The sequence below is a fragment of the Lutjanus erythropterus genome, chromosome 1, assembly GCF_056507025.1.
Source record: "Lutjanus erythropterus isolate fLutEry1 chromosome 1, fLutEry1.hap2, whole genome shotgun sequence".
Lineage (NCBI taxonomy): Eukaryota > Metazoa > Chordata > Actinopteri > Lutjaniformes > Lutjanidae > Lutjanus > Lutjanus erythropterus.
In genome coordinates this window covers 15,046,441-15,062,811 of record NC_139317.1, presented here as the reverse complement: position 1 = coordinate 15,062,811, position 16,371 = coordinate 15,046,441, and the positions used below count along the sequence as shown (strand labels likewise).

General features: G+C 38.8%; 1 protein-coding gene across 1 annotated transcript in view; it reads right to left on the bottom strand.

The window, feature by feature from the left end:
* Window positions 1-16,371, bottom strand: part of pla2r1 (phospholipase A2 receptor 1) — a 36,711-nt gene that overhangs the window by 6,272 nt on the left and 14,068 nt on the right. Inside the window, exons 11-24 of the mRNA XM_084714722.1 lie at window positions 16,157-16,326; window positions 15,840-16,048; window positions 14,511-14,656; window positions 12,880-12,964; window positions 12,630-12,765; window positions 12,501-12,536; window positions 11,788-11,948; window positions 10,429-10,493; window positions 7,832-7,938; window positions 7,610-7,746; window positions 5,663-5,780; window positions 5,361-5,500; window positions 3,979-4,120; window positions 2,317-2,546 (exon numbers count right to left, since the gene is read on the bottom strand). Coding sequence (XP_084570848.1) covers window positions 2,317-2,546; window positions 3,979-4,120; window positions 5,361-5,500; window positions 5,663-5,780; window positions 7,610-7,746; window positions 7,832-7,938; window positions 10,429-10,493; window positions 11,788-11,948; window positions 12,501-12,536; window positions 12,630-12,765; window positions 12,880-12,964; window positions 14,511-14,656; window positions 15,840-16,048; window positions 16,157-16,326 — 1,882 coding nt within the window. The remainder of the gene's footprint in view (window positions 1-2,316; window positions 2,547-3,978; window positions 4,121-5,360; window positions 5,501-5,662; window positions 5,781-7,609; window positions 7,747-7,831; window positions 7,939-10,428; window positions 10,494-11,787; window positions 11,949-12,500; window positions 12,537-12,629; window positions 12,766-12,879; window positions 12,965-14,510; window positions 14,657-15,839; window positions 16,049-16,156; window positions 16,327-16,371) is intronic.

The following is a 16,371-nucleotide window of genomic DNA, read 5'->3' as shown; positions in this document are numbered from 1 at the left end:
AAATGCTGTTTTTAACGAACCTACATGCCCTTTATTTAAGTAGGTGCATATTTCTGAGGGGTTTTTCAGTTACTGATTCACCAGAGGTGACGCACACCCAGTGATCCATGAAGCAACATGATCAGAAGAAGTCATAATAGTTACCAAACAATGACAAAAACACTGCAGGTATTTGTTAATACTGTATTAATGAGTGTAATAAAAATCAAAAGACCAGATTCTGGTTTGGGTGGTTCACGAGACAGAAACTGAACAAGATCAGGCAGACAGAGATTCAGTTCAGTCACTTCCTGTGTGTATTTCTCTCCATGACTAAGACATTCCTCCACAGGGACTCAACAATACTTGAAGCCAAATGACTGTCTGCTGGGAAAGAACATGCACATAGAATACCTCTAAACGGGCAAAAGGCCAGGAGAAAAACCCATGTGAGGCATGTGAGTAACAGGCCATCACCTGGCATCTATGCGGAACAAATTCAATTCAACACACTAGGTGTCTATTTAAATAATCTTTCTGGACCTTTTTTTGGAATATTTTACTTTGTATTACCTGTGGGTAACATAATTTCCTTTTTTTAAAGATTTAATTGCAAGCTATTTTGCTCTAACTATAAGCTTTCTGCGTGCACCTATTACTCAAAGAAATTTTCCATTTCAGAGCAATTAAATATTGCAAGTTGGTCATTTTCCTGATAAACAATACACCCTTTCAATCATCACATATGATGCACTAGAAGTGTATTGTGGTGTCTGTATCTGCAGAGACCCTCCCCTCTGCCTGAATTTCTTTATTTTGTCATTATTTTGCTGTGTTCAGGATGATTTACCAACCCAAAGCGTTGGTGTTTGATGACCTGGAAATGAGACTCAACAATCAGCTATCTCTCTGGCGTGTTTACATGATGTCAGATCCTGCATATTCTACCTTTAAAGCTTGTGTAGGGTGCAGCCATGAGGAGTCTTGGCTCTGTTTCCAGGCTTTAGAAAATCTAGCCTGTGATGGGGGACTTTAATTGCTGATAGTTGATTGCTGAGTTCTCATTGCCAAGTTTTTGAATACCGACACTTAGGCCCAATGGTCACCTAACTTTCTCCAGAACTGACATGCTTACATTGGCAAACAATGCTGTTAGTGAAGAAAAAAAGAGAAAACTATTGCAATTCATGCTTATTGACCAATATTAAAAGAATAGTTTTGGGAAATGCACTCATTCGCTTTCTAGACGAGAGCTGAGAAAGATGAGCATACCACTTTCATGTCTCTTCGTTAAATATGAAGCTGCAGCCAGTACATGGTCGGCTTATAGTGCGTTTGCTGCTCTGACTTTGGTGTGTTCATGTGCTTTTAAGTTGAAAAAACATGGATGCTACTAAGGACAGGGTACGTTATATTTTGAATTCATTTGTACATGACTTGTTATCAGGGTTGATGCTAATAAATAACCTTTCTAACAAATATAGGTCACTTCTGAAATAACGATTCTTAGAGAATCATTAAGAAACTGAATTTTCTATTCCGCTTATCGGTTTCTTTTTTTTTTTTTTTGGGAACCTCTTTTTATTCCTTTTTAACAGTTAGTCGTACCCTTCATAAGTATGTTACATGACAAGGCCATCAGTGTCTTTGAGTTGAATTGTGGCATCCCCTCAACGTCCCTGCGTATCGATTTCTACATCTTTCTGACTCATGCTTACGTTCACATGCTGATGTTACAGTCAAGCATTTACTATCATAATCTTTGGGCATAATGACCCCAACACATTTCTACTCTAAAAAACACTGCAGTTGCAGTGGTGAAATGTACTAGGCCCCTCACTCATGGTATCAACTAAAAAGTGACAATTACAATCACATCAGCCAGCTTGGCAGCTAGCTTGGCTCGGTTTATAGGGAAAAAGAAATCTGCCTCCCACCACTTCTAACATGTTTCATCTGACTTCCTGAAGTCTTGTCAGCACCGTGGCCATGAGACTCAGAACGATTCTGCTCCTGGCTAAGAAATAGCCTGGCAAGCAACTCTCCTGTTTTTGTAAGGATTTATAAAACATTTTAGGGTAGTTTGGATAGTTAGCTTTTGGACAGAGCCAGGCTGTTTCCCTATTTCCAATCTTAAAGCTACTCTAGCCAACCAGCTGACCTGCTGTAGCTTCATACAGACATCAACCATCAATCTATATTTGTATAGATGTAAAGAAGTGAACTGTATAAAAGCAGCGAAACACACACAATGCCACCTCTCCAACACAAACACACAGTAGACAGACACAGTGCAGAGGTATATACAGTACATATTGCATGAGAGGGGATACATACGTCTTGACTATACAGTCCAATCCAGTGGGGGACTGCCAATCTATTGACAAGGACAGTAAGGAAAGCCTGGTGGTAGGCATCTGTAACGCTCACTAGGTCAGAATCATTCTCTATGCACATATGCATCGCGTCGTACCAGCTCATGTTGCCAGACACAACCTTGTAGCTGCGGCTCCTGTACTCAATTTTGTCAGGGAGGTGAAAGGAGTGGGTGGGGGGTTTGGAGGTATCTGAAAAAAAGAAGAGAAGGGCAAAAGAGTAGAAGAAGGTAAGATACTCTGGGGCCAGAGTAATTACTTCAGGGACATGAGCTTTTAATGAATGGTCGTCATGAATTAAAGGAATAATTTGACGTTTTGGGCTTATTCGCTTTCTTCCCATGAGTTAGAAAAAAGATACATCTCAGAAACCATGAGTCTTGATGGTATTAGGTTGCCAGGCAACCACCAGAGACTATCCAGAACACCCCCAAAAAGTAGTCCCACACATAATTTCTCATTTATACAATTTGGTTTCATATGGATCAAATAAGAAGATATAATGTGATTGTTTGTGAGCTATAGAGGTGCTGATAGGTTCATTTTTGTTGCTTCAGCACAGTTTCATGCAAAATAGTTTGTTTTATTTTTAGTTCTATGACTTAACATTTATTCAACCAATCTACTATATAGAATTTTTGTATACAACATTTTTGTAAGTAGCAAAAAAGGGAAGAACAACTTAATTTTCTTATACAACCCTGGTTTGTAAAATGATGAATAAATCTACAATCCCCAAAATGTCAAACTATTCATGTCAGGTTAACAATCAGAGCTATCAGTTCTAGGCACTGGGACAGATTTCCCCCAGATCTGCCCCCTGTGACTCTGTGGGTCAAACTTTGCACTTGCACTGACAGTTTTTGACTCTTCTATTATTTGGCCATATTGCTCTGTTGATTGGGCCAACAGCTTCTTCTCAAAGGAGAATCAACTGGAGGTTTCACTGCCGAGCCATCATAATTAGGCTAACGAGGCTAACTAACTTTTCCCAACAACACTCAAATTTATTATTTTTTTTATTTCAATTTGGGTAAGCAGACATTATTTTGGTGAAATGGAAATGCAAATTCATTTTTTAGTTCAACTGAGCTCTGCTTACTGGATGCACTCATTGTAAACCCTGCTTTGCTAAACTCAGATTAAGAAACTCTTTGACTAAATAAATCTTTGTTAGTGCAACTAACAAGATCTCACCGACGTGCACTTAAACTTAGATCATTTCTAGAGTTACATGAAGTTATAAGCATTTGCTGAGTTTGATGTGCCACACTTCTAAAAGTCCAACGTACAATTAAAAAGTAAGAGAGAGTTAAGATGTGAATACAAGAATGTTCTTGCATGAAGCCCATTGTGTTTTCTATTTTGCTAATGTGTTTGTTTATTTGTAGGCCAGGAACATATTTTGTGACTGTCAGGAAAGGAAACACCTGTCAGCACTCAAGATTCCACTTCAACTTGACAAAGACTTTTTTGACTTGCAGAGAGAATTGATTATTAGAGACCATTTGGCATCAGAAAACTACTGCAGAGCGGTCTGACAACAGGAGAGAAAGACAGGCGAACTGAAAAAACAGACGGTGACAGAATAAAACTAAAGATAAAGAGACTGAAGGACTCTTACCTTGAGGTTTTTGACAAACAAAGCCATACCCACTCTCGCTGCACTTCTCATCGTACCACTTCCCTGTCAGGTGGAAGTTGTGGTTGTTGGACAGAACCGTGCACAGCGGCTCATCGGCGAACCCAGTGAGCCACTCGTCCTCCTGAAGGGTTCAGAAAGTACGCATCAACACACACAAATCCAGTCACAAAAGCATGAAAGTGTTCACACACATCTTTAGAATTAATATACCAACACCTGCAACTGAATAATTTTATGTGATTTATGTTTTTTTTTTTATCGCAAGCCAGTTTTTTAAATTGTTATTGTGGGGCATCCAGGTTTCAAGAAGTAAATGTTCTGATTGTTTTCTGCACAGACAATGTCAAAGGTACAAACTCCTGTACACACAATCATAAGGAGGGAAGTCAACTCAGCCAAGCAGCCTGCCTCAGAACTGGGAGCTCTGAGAACTGGGGAGTGTTGGTGATTACACCTCTGGCACAGGAGTTTTGGACGGCCAAGGAGGAGGAGGAGGTTTTCAGGCCTGCGGTGGAGGGGGACCCAGTGGGGAATGCTGGCAGGGAGCGGTGCAGGAACTGGCACCAGAACTGGAGCTGAGCAAGCAAACAACAGAACCAGGTTCAGCAGCCTCCCAGTGAACACGACTGGACTGGGACCAGTCCGGGGACGATGAGGACACGATGGATTCAGGAGAGGCATCAAGTAGGACACGAGTGAAAGGGAGGTCAGACATCAGAGAGGTATAATATTTTCACTTCTAACTTGGTAACTTAAGGGACGAAACCAGAGTTTGTGATTGTTGGAGCAGTGGAAAGACTAACCAAGACGGTTTTGGTGAGTTTTATTTTATTACGGTTGAGTTTGAATTAAGGTTGTTTCATGATGTGTTAACAAGGTAATTAAGCTAGTCTTAGTTCAGGAAAAAAAGAGAGAAACTTAAATTATGAAGGTGTAAGGTTGTATTTTTCTGTTTAATAAGGACAATATGGGTAAGAATATTTCCATTATTGACATTTTTGTTTATTTATTTGACAGTTTCCTTACATTTTGTTGATAATTTTAGTGATTTTTGAACGTTTTCAACTAATATTCTAACATATTGCACCTTTATGTGATTCATGGAAACTAAACTTCCATCTGGTGTAGACACAGTTAAACAAAGAGACTTGGCGATGTGGTGAGTGTACTTGTTTCGGTTCCCGGCGCCATGTTCAACAGCAGTTTAAAAACACGCAGAACAGACACAGACTTTAGTCAAAGAAGGAGAACATATCTGCAAAAGCTGGGACTCTTTCAGCCGCAGTTACAATAAAAACTGACAACAAACGTTTCTAACATTTAGCAGTAAAGGTAAACCTGCGGTGTTCTCAGGAGCTTACAGTGAGGTAGCTCTTTGGTTCTATTGGAGACCAGTTAGTGTAGGTGATGTGCTTCCCGCTGGGCCCTCCGATTGCGTCCTCATCATGCAGACCAATCCAAACGCCAACAGAGCTTCCCTGGAGCAGCATGGTGATGAAGGCTGCAGAAGTGACGGCACAACAACAGGAAAATAAATAAAACGCGGAAAAAATGAGCAGCATTTCTTTCTGACATGCCTCCCAGCAGAGCTCGAGAGAAGCACAAAACCAAATTGCTCTTGTCTGATGATGTTTGTTTATGAGATCAGCCACTTTGCCTCTACCTTGTTCTATCTCGTCCTCTATGAGGACCAGCGAGCCTTCGAACGAGGAGCAGATGGACTGGGCATCTTTCCAGCTCTTTCCCTCCTTTGGACTGCCAGGGAGGTGAAGCAGGAGACACTGCCAACACACAAAACATGAATATCACACTGTGAAATGCAAATTATTATTCCCCAATCACCACCAGGACTCTTGTTTGGAGAGGTCAGAATTCAAGTGAATTCAAGTGGAAAAAAAAAATCCCAAGCGTGTAGTCATCTTTGATAAACAGAGAAGGATGTAATTTCATTTTACTGGTGAAACAAGAAAAACAGCAAGAGTTTGGAAGCCCATTTTCATCAGAGCTCTGCTTTTTGTGATTAAATCTTAAATCTGAAAGAGATTAGGTAACGTTACACAAGGCACACTAATTTCTTCACTGTTCATATGCCAAGTTTAGCTTGATATGGTACGTAAAACTTTAAAATCTTACTCGCTCACCTCATTTCCTGTCAACACTGCGAAAAATGCAAGAAAGTCCTCAGATAATTACTCTTTGTTCTATACTTTATGTTCAAGGAGAGAAAGGACAAACATTGCTACAAGGCTTTCAATTCTGTTTAATATGCAGAGAAATTAAAGTCTTATTATAGACGCCATCTATTCCAACACAACAGGCCCCATCTGGTACGAGTCATGAATGAATGTCCATCTTGTCAAGCTACTCAAACATTATATTAATATAATTTGATATATGTTAATATTTCACATGTTCCCAAAGGAAAAAAAACGTTTCAAAAGGCTTCTTTCATCACCCAGTATTGTATTTATGTTAGCAACCATCTACATTTTTTTAACAATTCAGCAATTTATTTAAAAAGAATTTTTAGATCTAATAGATGATTTGGGGGAGGATCAGCTAGTTTTGCTCTTTACTGAGGTTGACTCAGTTTCATCAGTGGGGGGGGTTAGTCTGAAGTTTTCAATACAACTCACTGAAGAACAGTGAATATAAACACAAACATCCTGCTTCAACCCCAGAGGCAGCTGAAGTATTTCAACTGATTTGTTGAGAACAAACCCATGGGGGTGAAATGAACCGCTTTGAACCAGTTTATAGCATTACAACAAAATAAGTGGACAATCATATAAAACAGTAACACTTTTCTTTAAACCCCTATTTTACACTCATAAGCAGAATATAAAACTTTATTATATGGCTTATAAGTAAGGGATAATTTATTATTTATTAGAGGTATAGATGTTGATTAACACACTAATAACTAATGTATTCTTTAACTATAATACTAGACATTTTATATGCAATTGTCAGTATTTTGACTTTTGTATGTCATGTGTGTTGTTTTCATATAAGTCATCACAGGTTTCAACCACACCTACATAGTACATACGTTTTTATTTAATTCATGTGTTTTTTTTTTCATTTATTTGTGCGTGCGAAACAAATACAACTAAACTAAACTTAACTATTGTTAAAATGTGGAGGCTCATCATGTTGTTTCAGCATGCAGATCTCAAAAGATGTTCATTATTGAATCTCTATTGTTTATTTTAAAGGAGCAAATGCTATGGCTGACAAGCAAGTACAGAAATGGCTTTCATATGATTCAAACTGCAAGAGGCCACAAAAACCTTTTGTTACTGAAGTGAAGGAGAAAGCCTCATACTTTTATTTCAAAATGCAAAGTTATTTCATTTTTTTCCACCAATATTACTAAAACTGAATTAAGGTAAGATTGATAAGTTTTCCAAACAATTAATACATCCATTATGGTTGCTGCTCAGCTCCACCCTTGCTGTTTTCAAATGTCAAAATAACCAATCAGAAAGTCATGGTTACTCTCACGGATAATATATTCCTCTACAGTCTGTGTTTAGTTACTTTAGGTTTTATTAGGGAACATGAATCAATGATTCAAGAGCGTGTGTGTGTATGTGTGTGTGTGAACCTTGTGTCCAAAGTAGAGCCACTTCTCCGGACATCCTCCGATGTAGTGCGGCTCCCTGGGAGTCTCCACCACAGACACAGTCTTTCTCTTGCAAACGTAGCCGTGGAAATCGCTGCACTTACTGGTCGACCACTTCCCTGCAACACACACCAGCAAAAACCTCAACATATTCTGCTACGTGCAAGTGTGTATGCATCAGTGTGTGCTTCTGCATCCGTTTACCTGATTGAGACGACATTGTGACACACACGTTCCCGTTTTTCTTTGGGCCACCTCTGGAACCCCCCTCTGCCCAGTTCTGAAAATCTACCTCTGACTTGTCGCTCCACCTGCAAACAAGCACGTAATACATTTAATGAACAAACCTAGCAGATGTCTTAATGCACCTGTCTGTGGATTTTCTTGCACGCAACTAATGTTGTGAGGATCCAACTGATCCCAGGACCTGGTCTGATTGGAGGAGGACCCAATCCATGGATCACAAGGTCAACCCTGTCATGCTAATTACATTCTACTCAAATTTAAGCGTTGTGTTAGTTCAGGTAGAGCACTGAAGTCACCAAAGTCACGTATCATTATCTTACTCCACAGTGGACTAGTAACACCCAATCACTTTCTAAAACTGATTGATAAGCTGTCAGCTCCCACTATTCCTTAACTTCACATCCTAAATTCCTCTGATAAAGTTTATATATTTGTTGAATTTCCATCCAAATTTAGCTTAAAGTTTCAGTAGAAATTCCAGAATATTGGGAAAAGAAAATGCATATTTTCATCAACTACTGTTTACGCAAATATATGAGCAGTCTGGAGCTAAACTGCATGCACATAAAAAGTTCCAGGCTATATTTTAGGAAAGTATTTCAAAGAATATTTACTTGGTGTACTGATATCTGCTGGTAAGAAAACCCTCACTAAGCACTGGCTTCTTCCTGAATCTCCCACAACAGAGGAATGGGCAGAACTTACTGCATTCTCCCAACATGTTAATGCACATCATTGTGGAAATTTTCTAGTATGCATATTACTTAAAAAGGGTAATGACAAGGTAAGGGTTTTCAGCCAGTAGTTCATATGTTGCAGACTGACGCTCTCTGTAACTGCAAGGCTGTTTCTGATGTTTTGTGTCTGCACCATCACGTCTCCTCTGTCCTGGGGAACAGAACTTTGAGTGGACATTCAAGATAAACGCTTCATGTCCATGATGATTAAATCACCAAGTCTGTGCTCATTACTCACATTTTGCTTTTGTTGATACAACAACTTTTCCACCTCGGCCAAGCAGTCTTTCAGATTTCTGTCATTTCTCCACTGATTTTTTTATGCACACATTGTAAATTTGCATATAAAGTGGAGGTGGAACACTTATTGTTGTCTTGCTAAGCTCTAATGCAGTTGTTCTCAGTTAGTGGATGGGCCACACAGCATGGCTAGTTATATTAATTTTTAAGTGTGCTAAAGAAAAAACAGCAAATTAAAATGCACAATTGCAAAAAATGTTCTGATTCTTTTGGAGCTCCCTCAAACAGCACCGTGTTTTTCACCAAATCTAACTGAATAACCATTTGCAAGAAACAGCCGAATTTTTTGTCGCAAGTGTCTCTGAACAAAATATCCCTCTGTGTGGCTGTTATTTGGTGTCCTCATCTTGCACCTGTCTCTGCTTTTGTTTAACTTACTGTAACTTGTTATCTGTGGATCTGCTTGCTGTAAACTGCTCTGAGCCTCAGCCAGAATTAATCCAACTCATCTTCACATAAAGGCTGTTTGCAGTGGCACACTGGTGTCTATTGTGTTTTGTTTGGGTAGGTAAGCAGAAAAGCAACTCCATCAGTTCAGGCTATATTTTAATTTTTTGTTTTTCTTAGGCAGTCTGGTAGATTATAAAAAAAACATGAGTTAGCACACTTCTTTTGTTACATTTCTTTTTTTGTTATTTGGCAACACCTGCAGGCTCTTTTTCCTTTGTATCTGGGCTTTGTTTCTTATTATATGTGTTCAGTTCCAGTTTGTTTAAATGATTTGCGCCTAGAACAATTTACTTCACTGCCAAACTTCAGTTGGCTTCACTCTGCTTTTCACTACAGACCTGAGGAATAATACCAAATTTGCAAGCTGTGACTTGCAACATGAGATCACCTCTTCTTCTTTTTCTTGCTAATTTTGACACGTCTCACTCACTCGGAAGTGGGTAGTAATAAGTTACAATTACAGTTACAATGTACTCAAGTAACTTTTTTGAGAAACTGCACTTATCACACTAGTTTTAATCAGGGGTGGGAGTAACTGATAACAACTATTCAAATTACTGCAATTAAGTAGTTTTTTGGGTACTTGTAATTTCATGAGTAGATTTAGTCTGTGCTTTAACTTACACTTAAGTATGCATTACACTCTGTAATCTACTAGTTACTTTTTAAATCATAATTGACTACTGAGCACAATTTGAATTAACCTTTCAACTGCATTTTAGAAGCCCTGAAGGCTGTCTGATCACAAACATAATATTTTCATACTTGAGAGATGCAGTCTGGGAATAATGTTCTGGTGTATGTGTTGCAGGATATCTGTGACTTCATCGCAAATAAATCACTCATTCTTGAGAACTGGGACAAAACCGTATTTTGAGGGGGGTTTTACTCTATTTTAAAGGGTCAAACTCTTGGTTATTAAACCTTGTAACGGGCCAACCTCCTAGTGGTTAAATTTTGGGTTGTAACTACGTCAACATTTCTTTACTAAAGTTCAAAGGGTCGACTGCTCCAATCGAATCAGTGGCAGCAGCAGGAAACGTTTAACAAACTCAAGAGGACACACACCTGACCTCCTCTCCGGGCTGCCCGATGGACAGGCCGATCCACCAGTCGGTCGGGCCCAGGGAGAGCTGCGGGGACACAGTGAAAAGAACAGAGATGAAAACAAGAACTTACATTCACTTTTACCCTCCTCCTTTGCACTCCAGTCCTCACTGGGCTGGAAGATCGGCTTTTCAGAGCCTGGCCCCTCTCCTTGGCCCATGCTTCGGCTCTTTCATCGCCTTGTTTTGTTCTCTTTATCCCCTCACAAGCCTCAACACCACAAGAGACTCCTTTTAGCGAAGTCCAAAAGACCGTTGCCAAAAAAAACAGCTTTTTTTTCTTGCTCCCTGTGTGTCGGGGCACTCGAGCATTAAAGTGTCCACATATGAGGGACAGTTTAGCTTGTCGGCGTGTGTCTGTAAACACTTGAGTTTTGTATGAGGGGACGAGTGTGTCGTTTATGTTCACACTTGTTCATGCACGTGTCACTGTGTGCATGAACAGTTAGAAGAATGGGCTTAGTACATTCATTCAGAGCAGAAGAGTCTTGTGATTGAGTACATTACTTTGACTGTGAACTCCTGTGTGAAACTGCCCCTGCCCACTAAAAACAATGAAAAGTCTTCATGTCCAAAGATTCTGGCATAATTTTGGTCAATGAAAATACATGGTGAGAGTTTTTCCACTGCACCGTCAGATGCATTATCTCTAAAAATCATGGTATGAGGAATAAAGAGGTGGGAAAGATATCAGTCACTTGTTGTATCTCTGCAGAGATATTCTGTACTAATGTGGAGCAAACTGCAAATGAGTTATTATTTCTGTGTTTTAAAATCAACTAAAAATGTTATATTTAATTTGGAATAGGCTGTATTTATTTTGTTCAATAAAACAGTTCTTAAAATGACTAAAATGCATTTTCTATAGCATGTTTTACTAAGAAAGAAGTTTTAAAAAGAGGCGTTGCAACCTAAATGAGATTTCTGAAATTATTTGCATTCAATATTTGCTTTCAAAATTACAATTTTTAAATCTGCCAAATTCTTTAGGGTATGTATTGTTGGATTTTTTGGTTGCAAATAGGTATGACGATAAAAAATTTGTTTATCAGTGGTAAATAAATTAGCAAAAAAAATAAAAAATACTGGAAAAATGAATATTGTTATAGTAATGCTGTCAGCTGCAGTGGTGCGAAAATTGACAGTAATAAGGGTCATTATTAAGGGTCAATGTAACTGTCAATAACAATAATAATAATTGTGTGCTACCATATACGATGATACCATGAAACAATGATATTTTCTGACAAAGTTATTGTACTTGTTATTTCAAACTGTTACATCCATAGTCTGGCGATATTGAGCAGTGGTCGTAACAGACCCGCCGCAGACGCTCCTTGATGAAGTGCAGCTCCTCTCTGGAGTGGATGGACAGCAGGTAGGCTCCCATCATCTGACAGGCCAGAGAGACGGCGTGCCAGTCAAACGGCTGCTTCGCCAGCAGGTACTCGGCTCCTCGGTAGAACACCCACGGCTCGCTCTCTGCGTCAGCAACCACACACATTTTCAAGGAACACGGTTTTAAATATATCAGCGGGTGTGATGAATGAATACAAAGTTCCAGCTGCTGACTGACTGATGCTGTTTCACAACTAATAACGCCAATCCAAACATAACATATAGTGGAAACAGAAATATGGAAACATGGAAGATTTCAACTGTGCACTACTGACTGACATTACAATAATTTTGTGCAATAACTTAGCTGTGCAATAAAGACAGCATTGTTATTTACTCCTTTATATACTGTAGCATGATGCACATCTTTTGTACATGATTCTTACATTTCTTATTTTGTTATTTTCTATTTTGTCTTCTATTTTTTCTATACATGTTGCTGTTTTTATATTTATATATTGCTGTTAGGCACATATTGTATCTATCAGGCACATATTTTTACACACTTATTATTATAATCTTCTTATCTTCTTATTCTTGTAATGAAGTACTGTGGTGCTGCAGAGATGAAACTACCAACACCCCCTGCTGTTTCATCGGGACTTTAACAATTTCTCCAGTAAAAATTCTACTTACGCTCAGTGTACCAATAGGGTTTCTTCAGTTTGTCACCTGCAACATAAATCAGAGTTTGTTAAATAATGCAGTACTGTGTGTATGTGCTGTATGTCTATGTGAACAGTAACTGTGTGTGGGTGCTTTTACCTCTGGACAGTTTGCAGATCCACTCGTGCTTGGTGTCACAGGGCTGCGGCATGAGGGCGTTGGTCAGGTCGCTGTACACAGCACAGTCCCTCCTGTCATCCTCCTCGTTCTTATCCTCTATGAAGGACATCAACACCTGCACAGAAACACACACACACACACACACACACACACACACACAAGATCAAAACCACAACAGATACATCCTCTGATTATCACCAAGGATACTCAAGAATATCTGTGTACTTACAATAGAACCGTCAGTCCACTCCCAGGTTCCGGGATAATCAGGGTCTCTCTTGTTTAAACCCACCCAGAACCAGCGACCCTCTGTTCTAAAAAAAAGAGGAGCAAAACAAAGAAACACACTGCAACAGAAGTCCAGCTGAGCATTTTTTTTTAACCTTTTAACATCTGAACTCTTAACTCACTAGCACACAGTGGAAGAAATATTTTTAACTGCATAGGAGTGAATAAACATATTATAACATATGTATAGTCTGATGTGATGTGAGATTAAATTTGTTTAAAACAATTATGATCTATTATGTCTATTAAGTGGTTAAATTTAAAATAAAGTTGTTAAATTCAACCTTCTTTCTTCTGGTCTTTATTAAAACTGAGTCATTCAGAAATTAATGACTGAAATAAAACATTTTATTGTGATAATTTTTTAAGGTCTTTTTATAAATAATAACCAGGAGAAAATGTATATTTTAACTGAATACCTGATAAATCAAAGTATTTAATCACACTGATGCAAAAAAAAAAAAAAATGTTGAGTGCCCCAGGTTTCAGTTGTAGGACCTCTGGACTTCTTGCTTTTCTTTTTCTTGTTTATGTTTGTCTATTTTGCTCAGCATTTTCACAATTTTTAAATGTCTATGTCTTTCTTCCTGAAAACTGCTCTCAGAACTGTGTACAGCATTAAGAGCAAAGAAAACTAAAGTCAAATCCCTCGCATGTGTACACATAAAACTCTCTGACTGTGATATATCTCCCAGTAAATCCCAATAACCCCTCTGATCTGTCCTGTATGGTTAGATGCCAAGCAGATGTGACAGATCAGATGTCTTTCTCCAATTAAATCCTGAAAACAAAAATGCGATTCAGAAAGCCAGAAGTGCAGATCAAGCCATATCTTGGCGCCTTTGCTAACAACACTACGTATGTGGAAAAAACCTTTTGAATATCATATGAGCAAGCTTGTCCAGTCCTGTTTTTATCACCTGAAAAACAGTAAAGCTGCAGAAATATGTGCCTTCATCTCCTCATGATGTTAAAATTATATTGATTACTTTTAAGGCTCCAGATTATACATCACAGTTGCTTTTCTGTTGTCCTCAGACAAGAACCGGCTGGTTGTTTCTGTATCTAGATTTCAGACTAGAGGGGTTCATGCCTTTGCTATTGGGGCACCAGAGCCCTGAAATTATCTGCCTGAGGGGTCCGGCCTCACCAAATCATTATCTTATGATCATTATCTGTGAACTCCTGCATATTTCCTGAATAATATTTGGCACATTCCTGCACAAAAAAAAGTTAAATAACATACTGTACATATTTTCATAACATTTTTCTATATTTTAATGTCTATTTTCTATTTCCTATTTACGCTTCTTAACTTGCATTGCTTGATTTTTATCTTTCTTTATATATTTTTTTTACATCTTATCTGTGTTTATTGCTACAAGCTAAATAATTGAGGAATCATCTGATTATAAAACAATCCCAAACCATATTTTACCTTCAAAAGCCACTAATTAAATTGTGTACTGGCTGCTTGATCACATAAATCCTCCAAACATAAAGCTCTGACTAATGCATTTATCAATTCTCATAACATTCCTGCACTGACGAGGCCCAGAGGGCTGTACCAACCCTTCAAACATGGTACTGAGGAGCTGCTTAACAAACACCTGCTCCTCATAGTGGTGGAAACTGGCCAGCTGAGCCCCGAGGGCCTGGCAGAAGAAGTCTGCCTCCACCCAGGAACGCTTCATCAGGACTTTCTCGTCGTGGAACACCTACAAGAGCAAAACTTACTGTCAGCTACAGACGGTTACAGGTTCACTAGACAACAGACACCGTCAGTGAGGCCGCAGAGACACATCACACGCATAGAAACAGTTTCCTGTATATTTTTATATATACTGTGTTTTTTTCCCCAATAATTTAATTTGTTCTGTAATTGTAAGTCATGAAAGTGACAACAACAATGGAATGGAACCTTAATCAGTATCAGTATCAACATGGCTACCATAAAAAAACGATTAAAATCATTGTTTTTGAGGCTGTTCTTTGTAGGGCACCACGGTAGCTTTGACATTAGTGCTGCCTCCTTACAAATCCACCCTGAGCCCTGTCTATAGAGCTGAATAAGCTGATAAGTTGATTAAGTAATTAGTCAATCAACAGAGAATAAAGCAACAGCAGCTTTGATAACAGATTAATTGTTATAAAATATATGAGACTGCACTACACTGTGACTTTCACTCTCCTGGTTTATGTTATTTCTGCTTTCTGTTTGACTCTTTTAATTGCATTTCAATGTATTTTTATATTGCCTTGATTTTCTTCTACATTTTGTCTTAACGTCTCTTTTCTGTTTAACCTGACACACTTTGAATTACCTTAGTGTTGAAATGTACCAGACAATAAAACTGCTAGCAAATTGAGATATTTGAGGTTTGGACTGCCGGTTGGATAAAACAAAACATTTTTAGGGCTGTATAAAATGTATAAAATGTGCTTTCTTTACATCCTGAGCGTCTATTGAAGTTTTAAAATTAAGCTTTTAACGCCTGTTGAAACTTATCACCCTAAAAAAGTCCAAAAAAAAGAAAAAACATGAAAAAAATTCTCACTTTGAATTAACTGTTTCATCAGATTAAATGAGTCAAAATGCTCCTATTAAATTAACTCTCTTTACTGCCCCTTCAAATATAGACTGCTTTTAGAAATGATGTTGCCTAATCTTTATCTGCAACTGCGCAGAAATACCAGGTAACATAATGAACAGACATGCAAAAAAGGAAAAGAAAGCACTCTAATATTAATTGTGGACTAGTTATGACCACACAGCTTATGTTCGACCAATGAAACTTTTCACCTCGTAAAAACTGACGCACCTAAATGAGAATAAATAAGAAAGGTAAGGAAAAAAGATGAAACTGAAAAAAAAAGAATCAGAAACATGAGGCAGGACACCTTAAAACAGTGGAGGAGTCCCGATTGTGATTCCCACCCAGGAGGACAGGGGGCGTAGGCATCAATGTGATGCTCTGGTGGCGGGACATCGTGGTAACTATTGATGCTTTGCTTGCACACAGACAAGGCCTTGTGGGACTTACAGTCTTTCACCTCCCAGTGACCCAGAGCAGGGCCTCCCGACATGGCAACACAGCCACCAGAACTGACTAAGGAAAGGAGAAAATGAAGAGAGAAAAACATACAGGAGATTCAGATTAAACCGAGTCCCCAACTAAACACAATTGGCAAACAAAAACTATCCAACAGCTGGCTACCTGGCTGGTGTTTGTTCCAGTTTGTGAAGGTAAGAGGCAGATGGGAGCCATTGTGAGACATCCAGCTGTACTCTCCCACGTTCTCCATGTCCGTGATGCCGATCCAGTAATACATGCTACTGTTGGCCCCGCTCTCACTCAGTAAACTGTTGATGAACGCCTGCTCAAACCTGCCAGCATGAGGAAGAGGACAGAAGAGGTGAGGCGAAACCCCA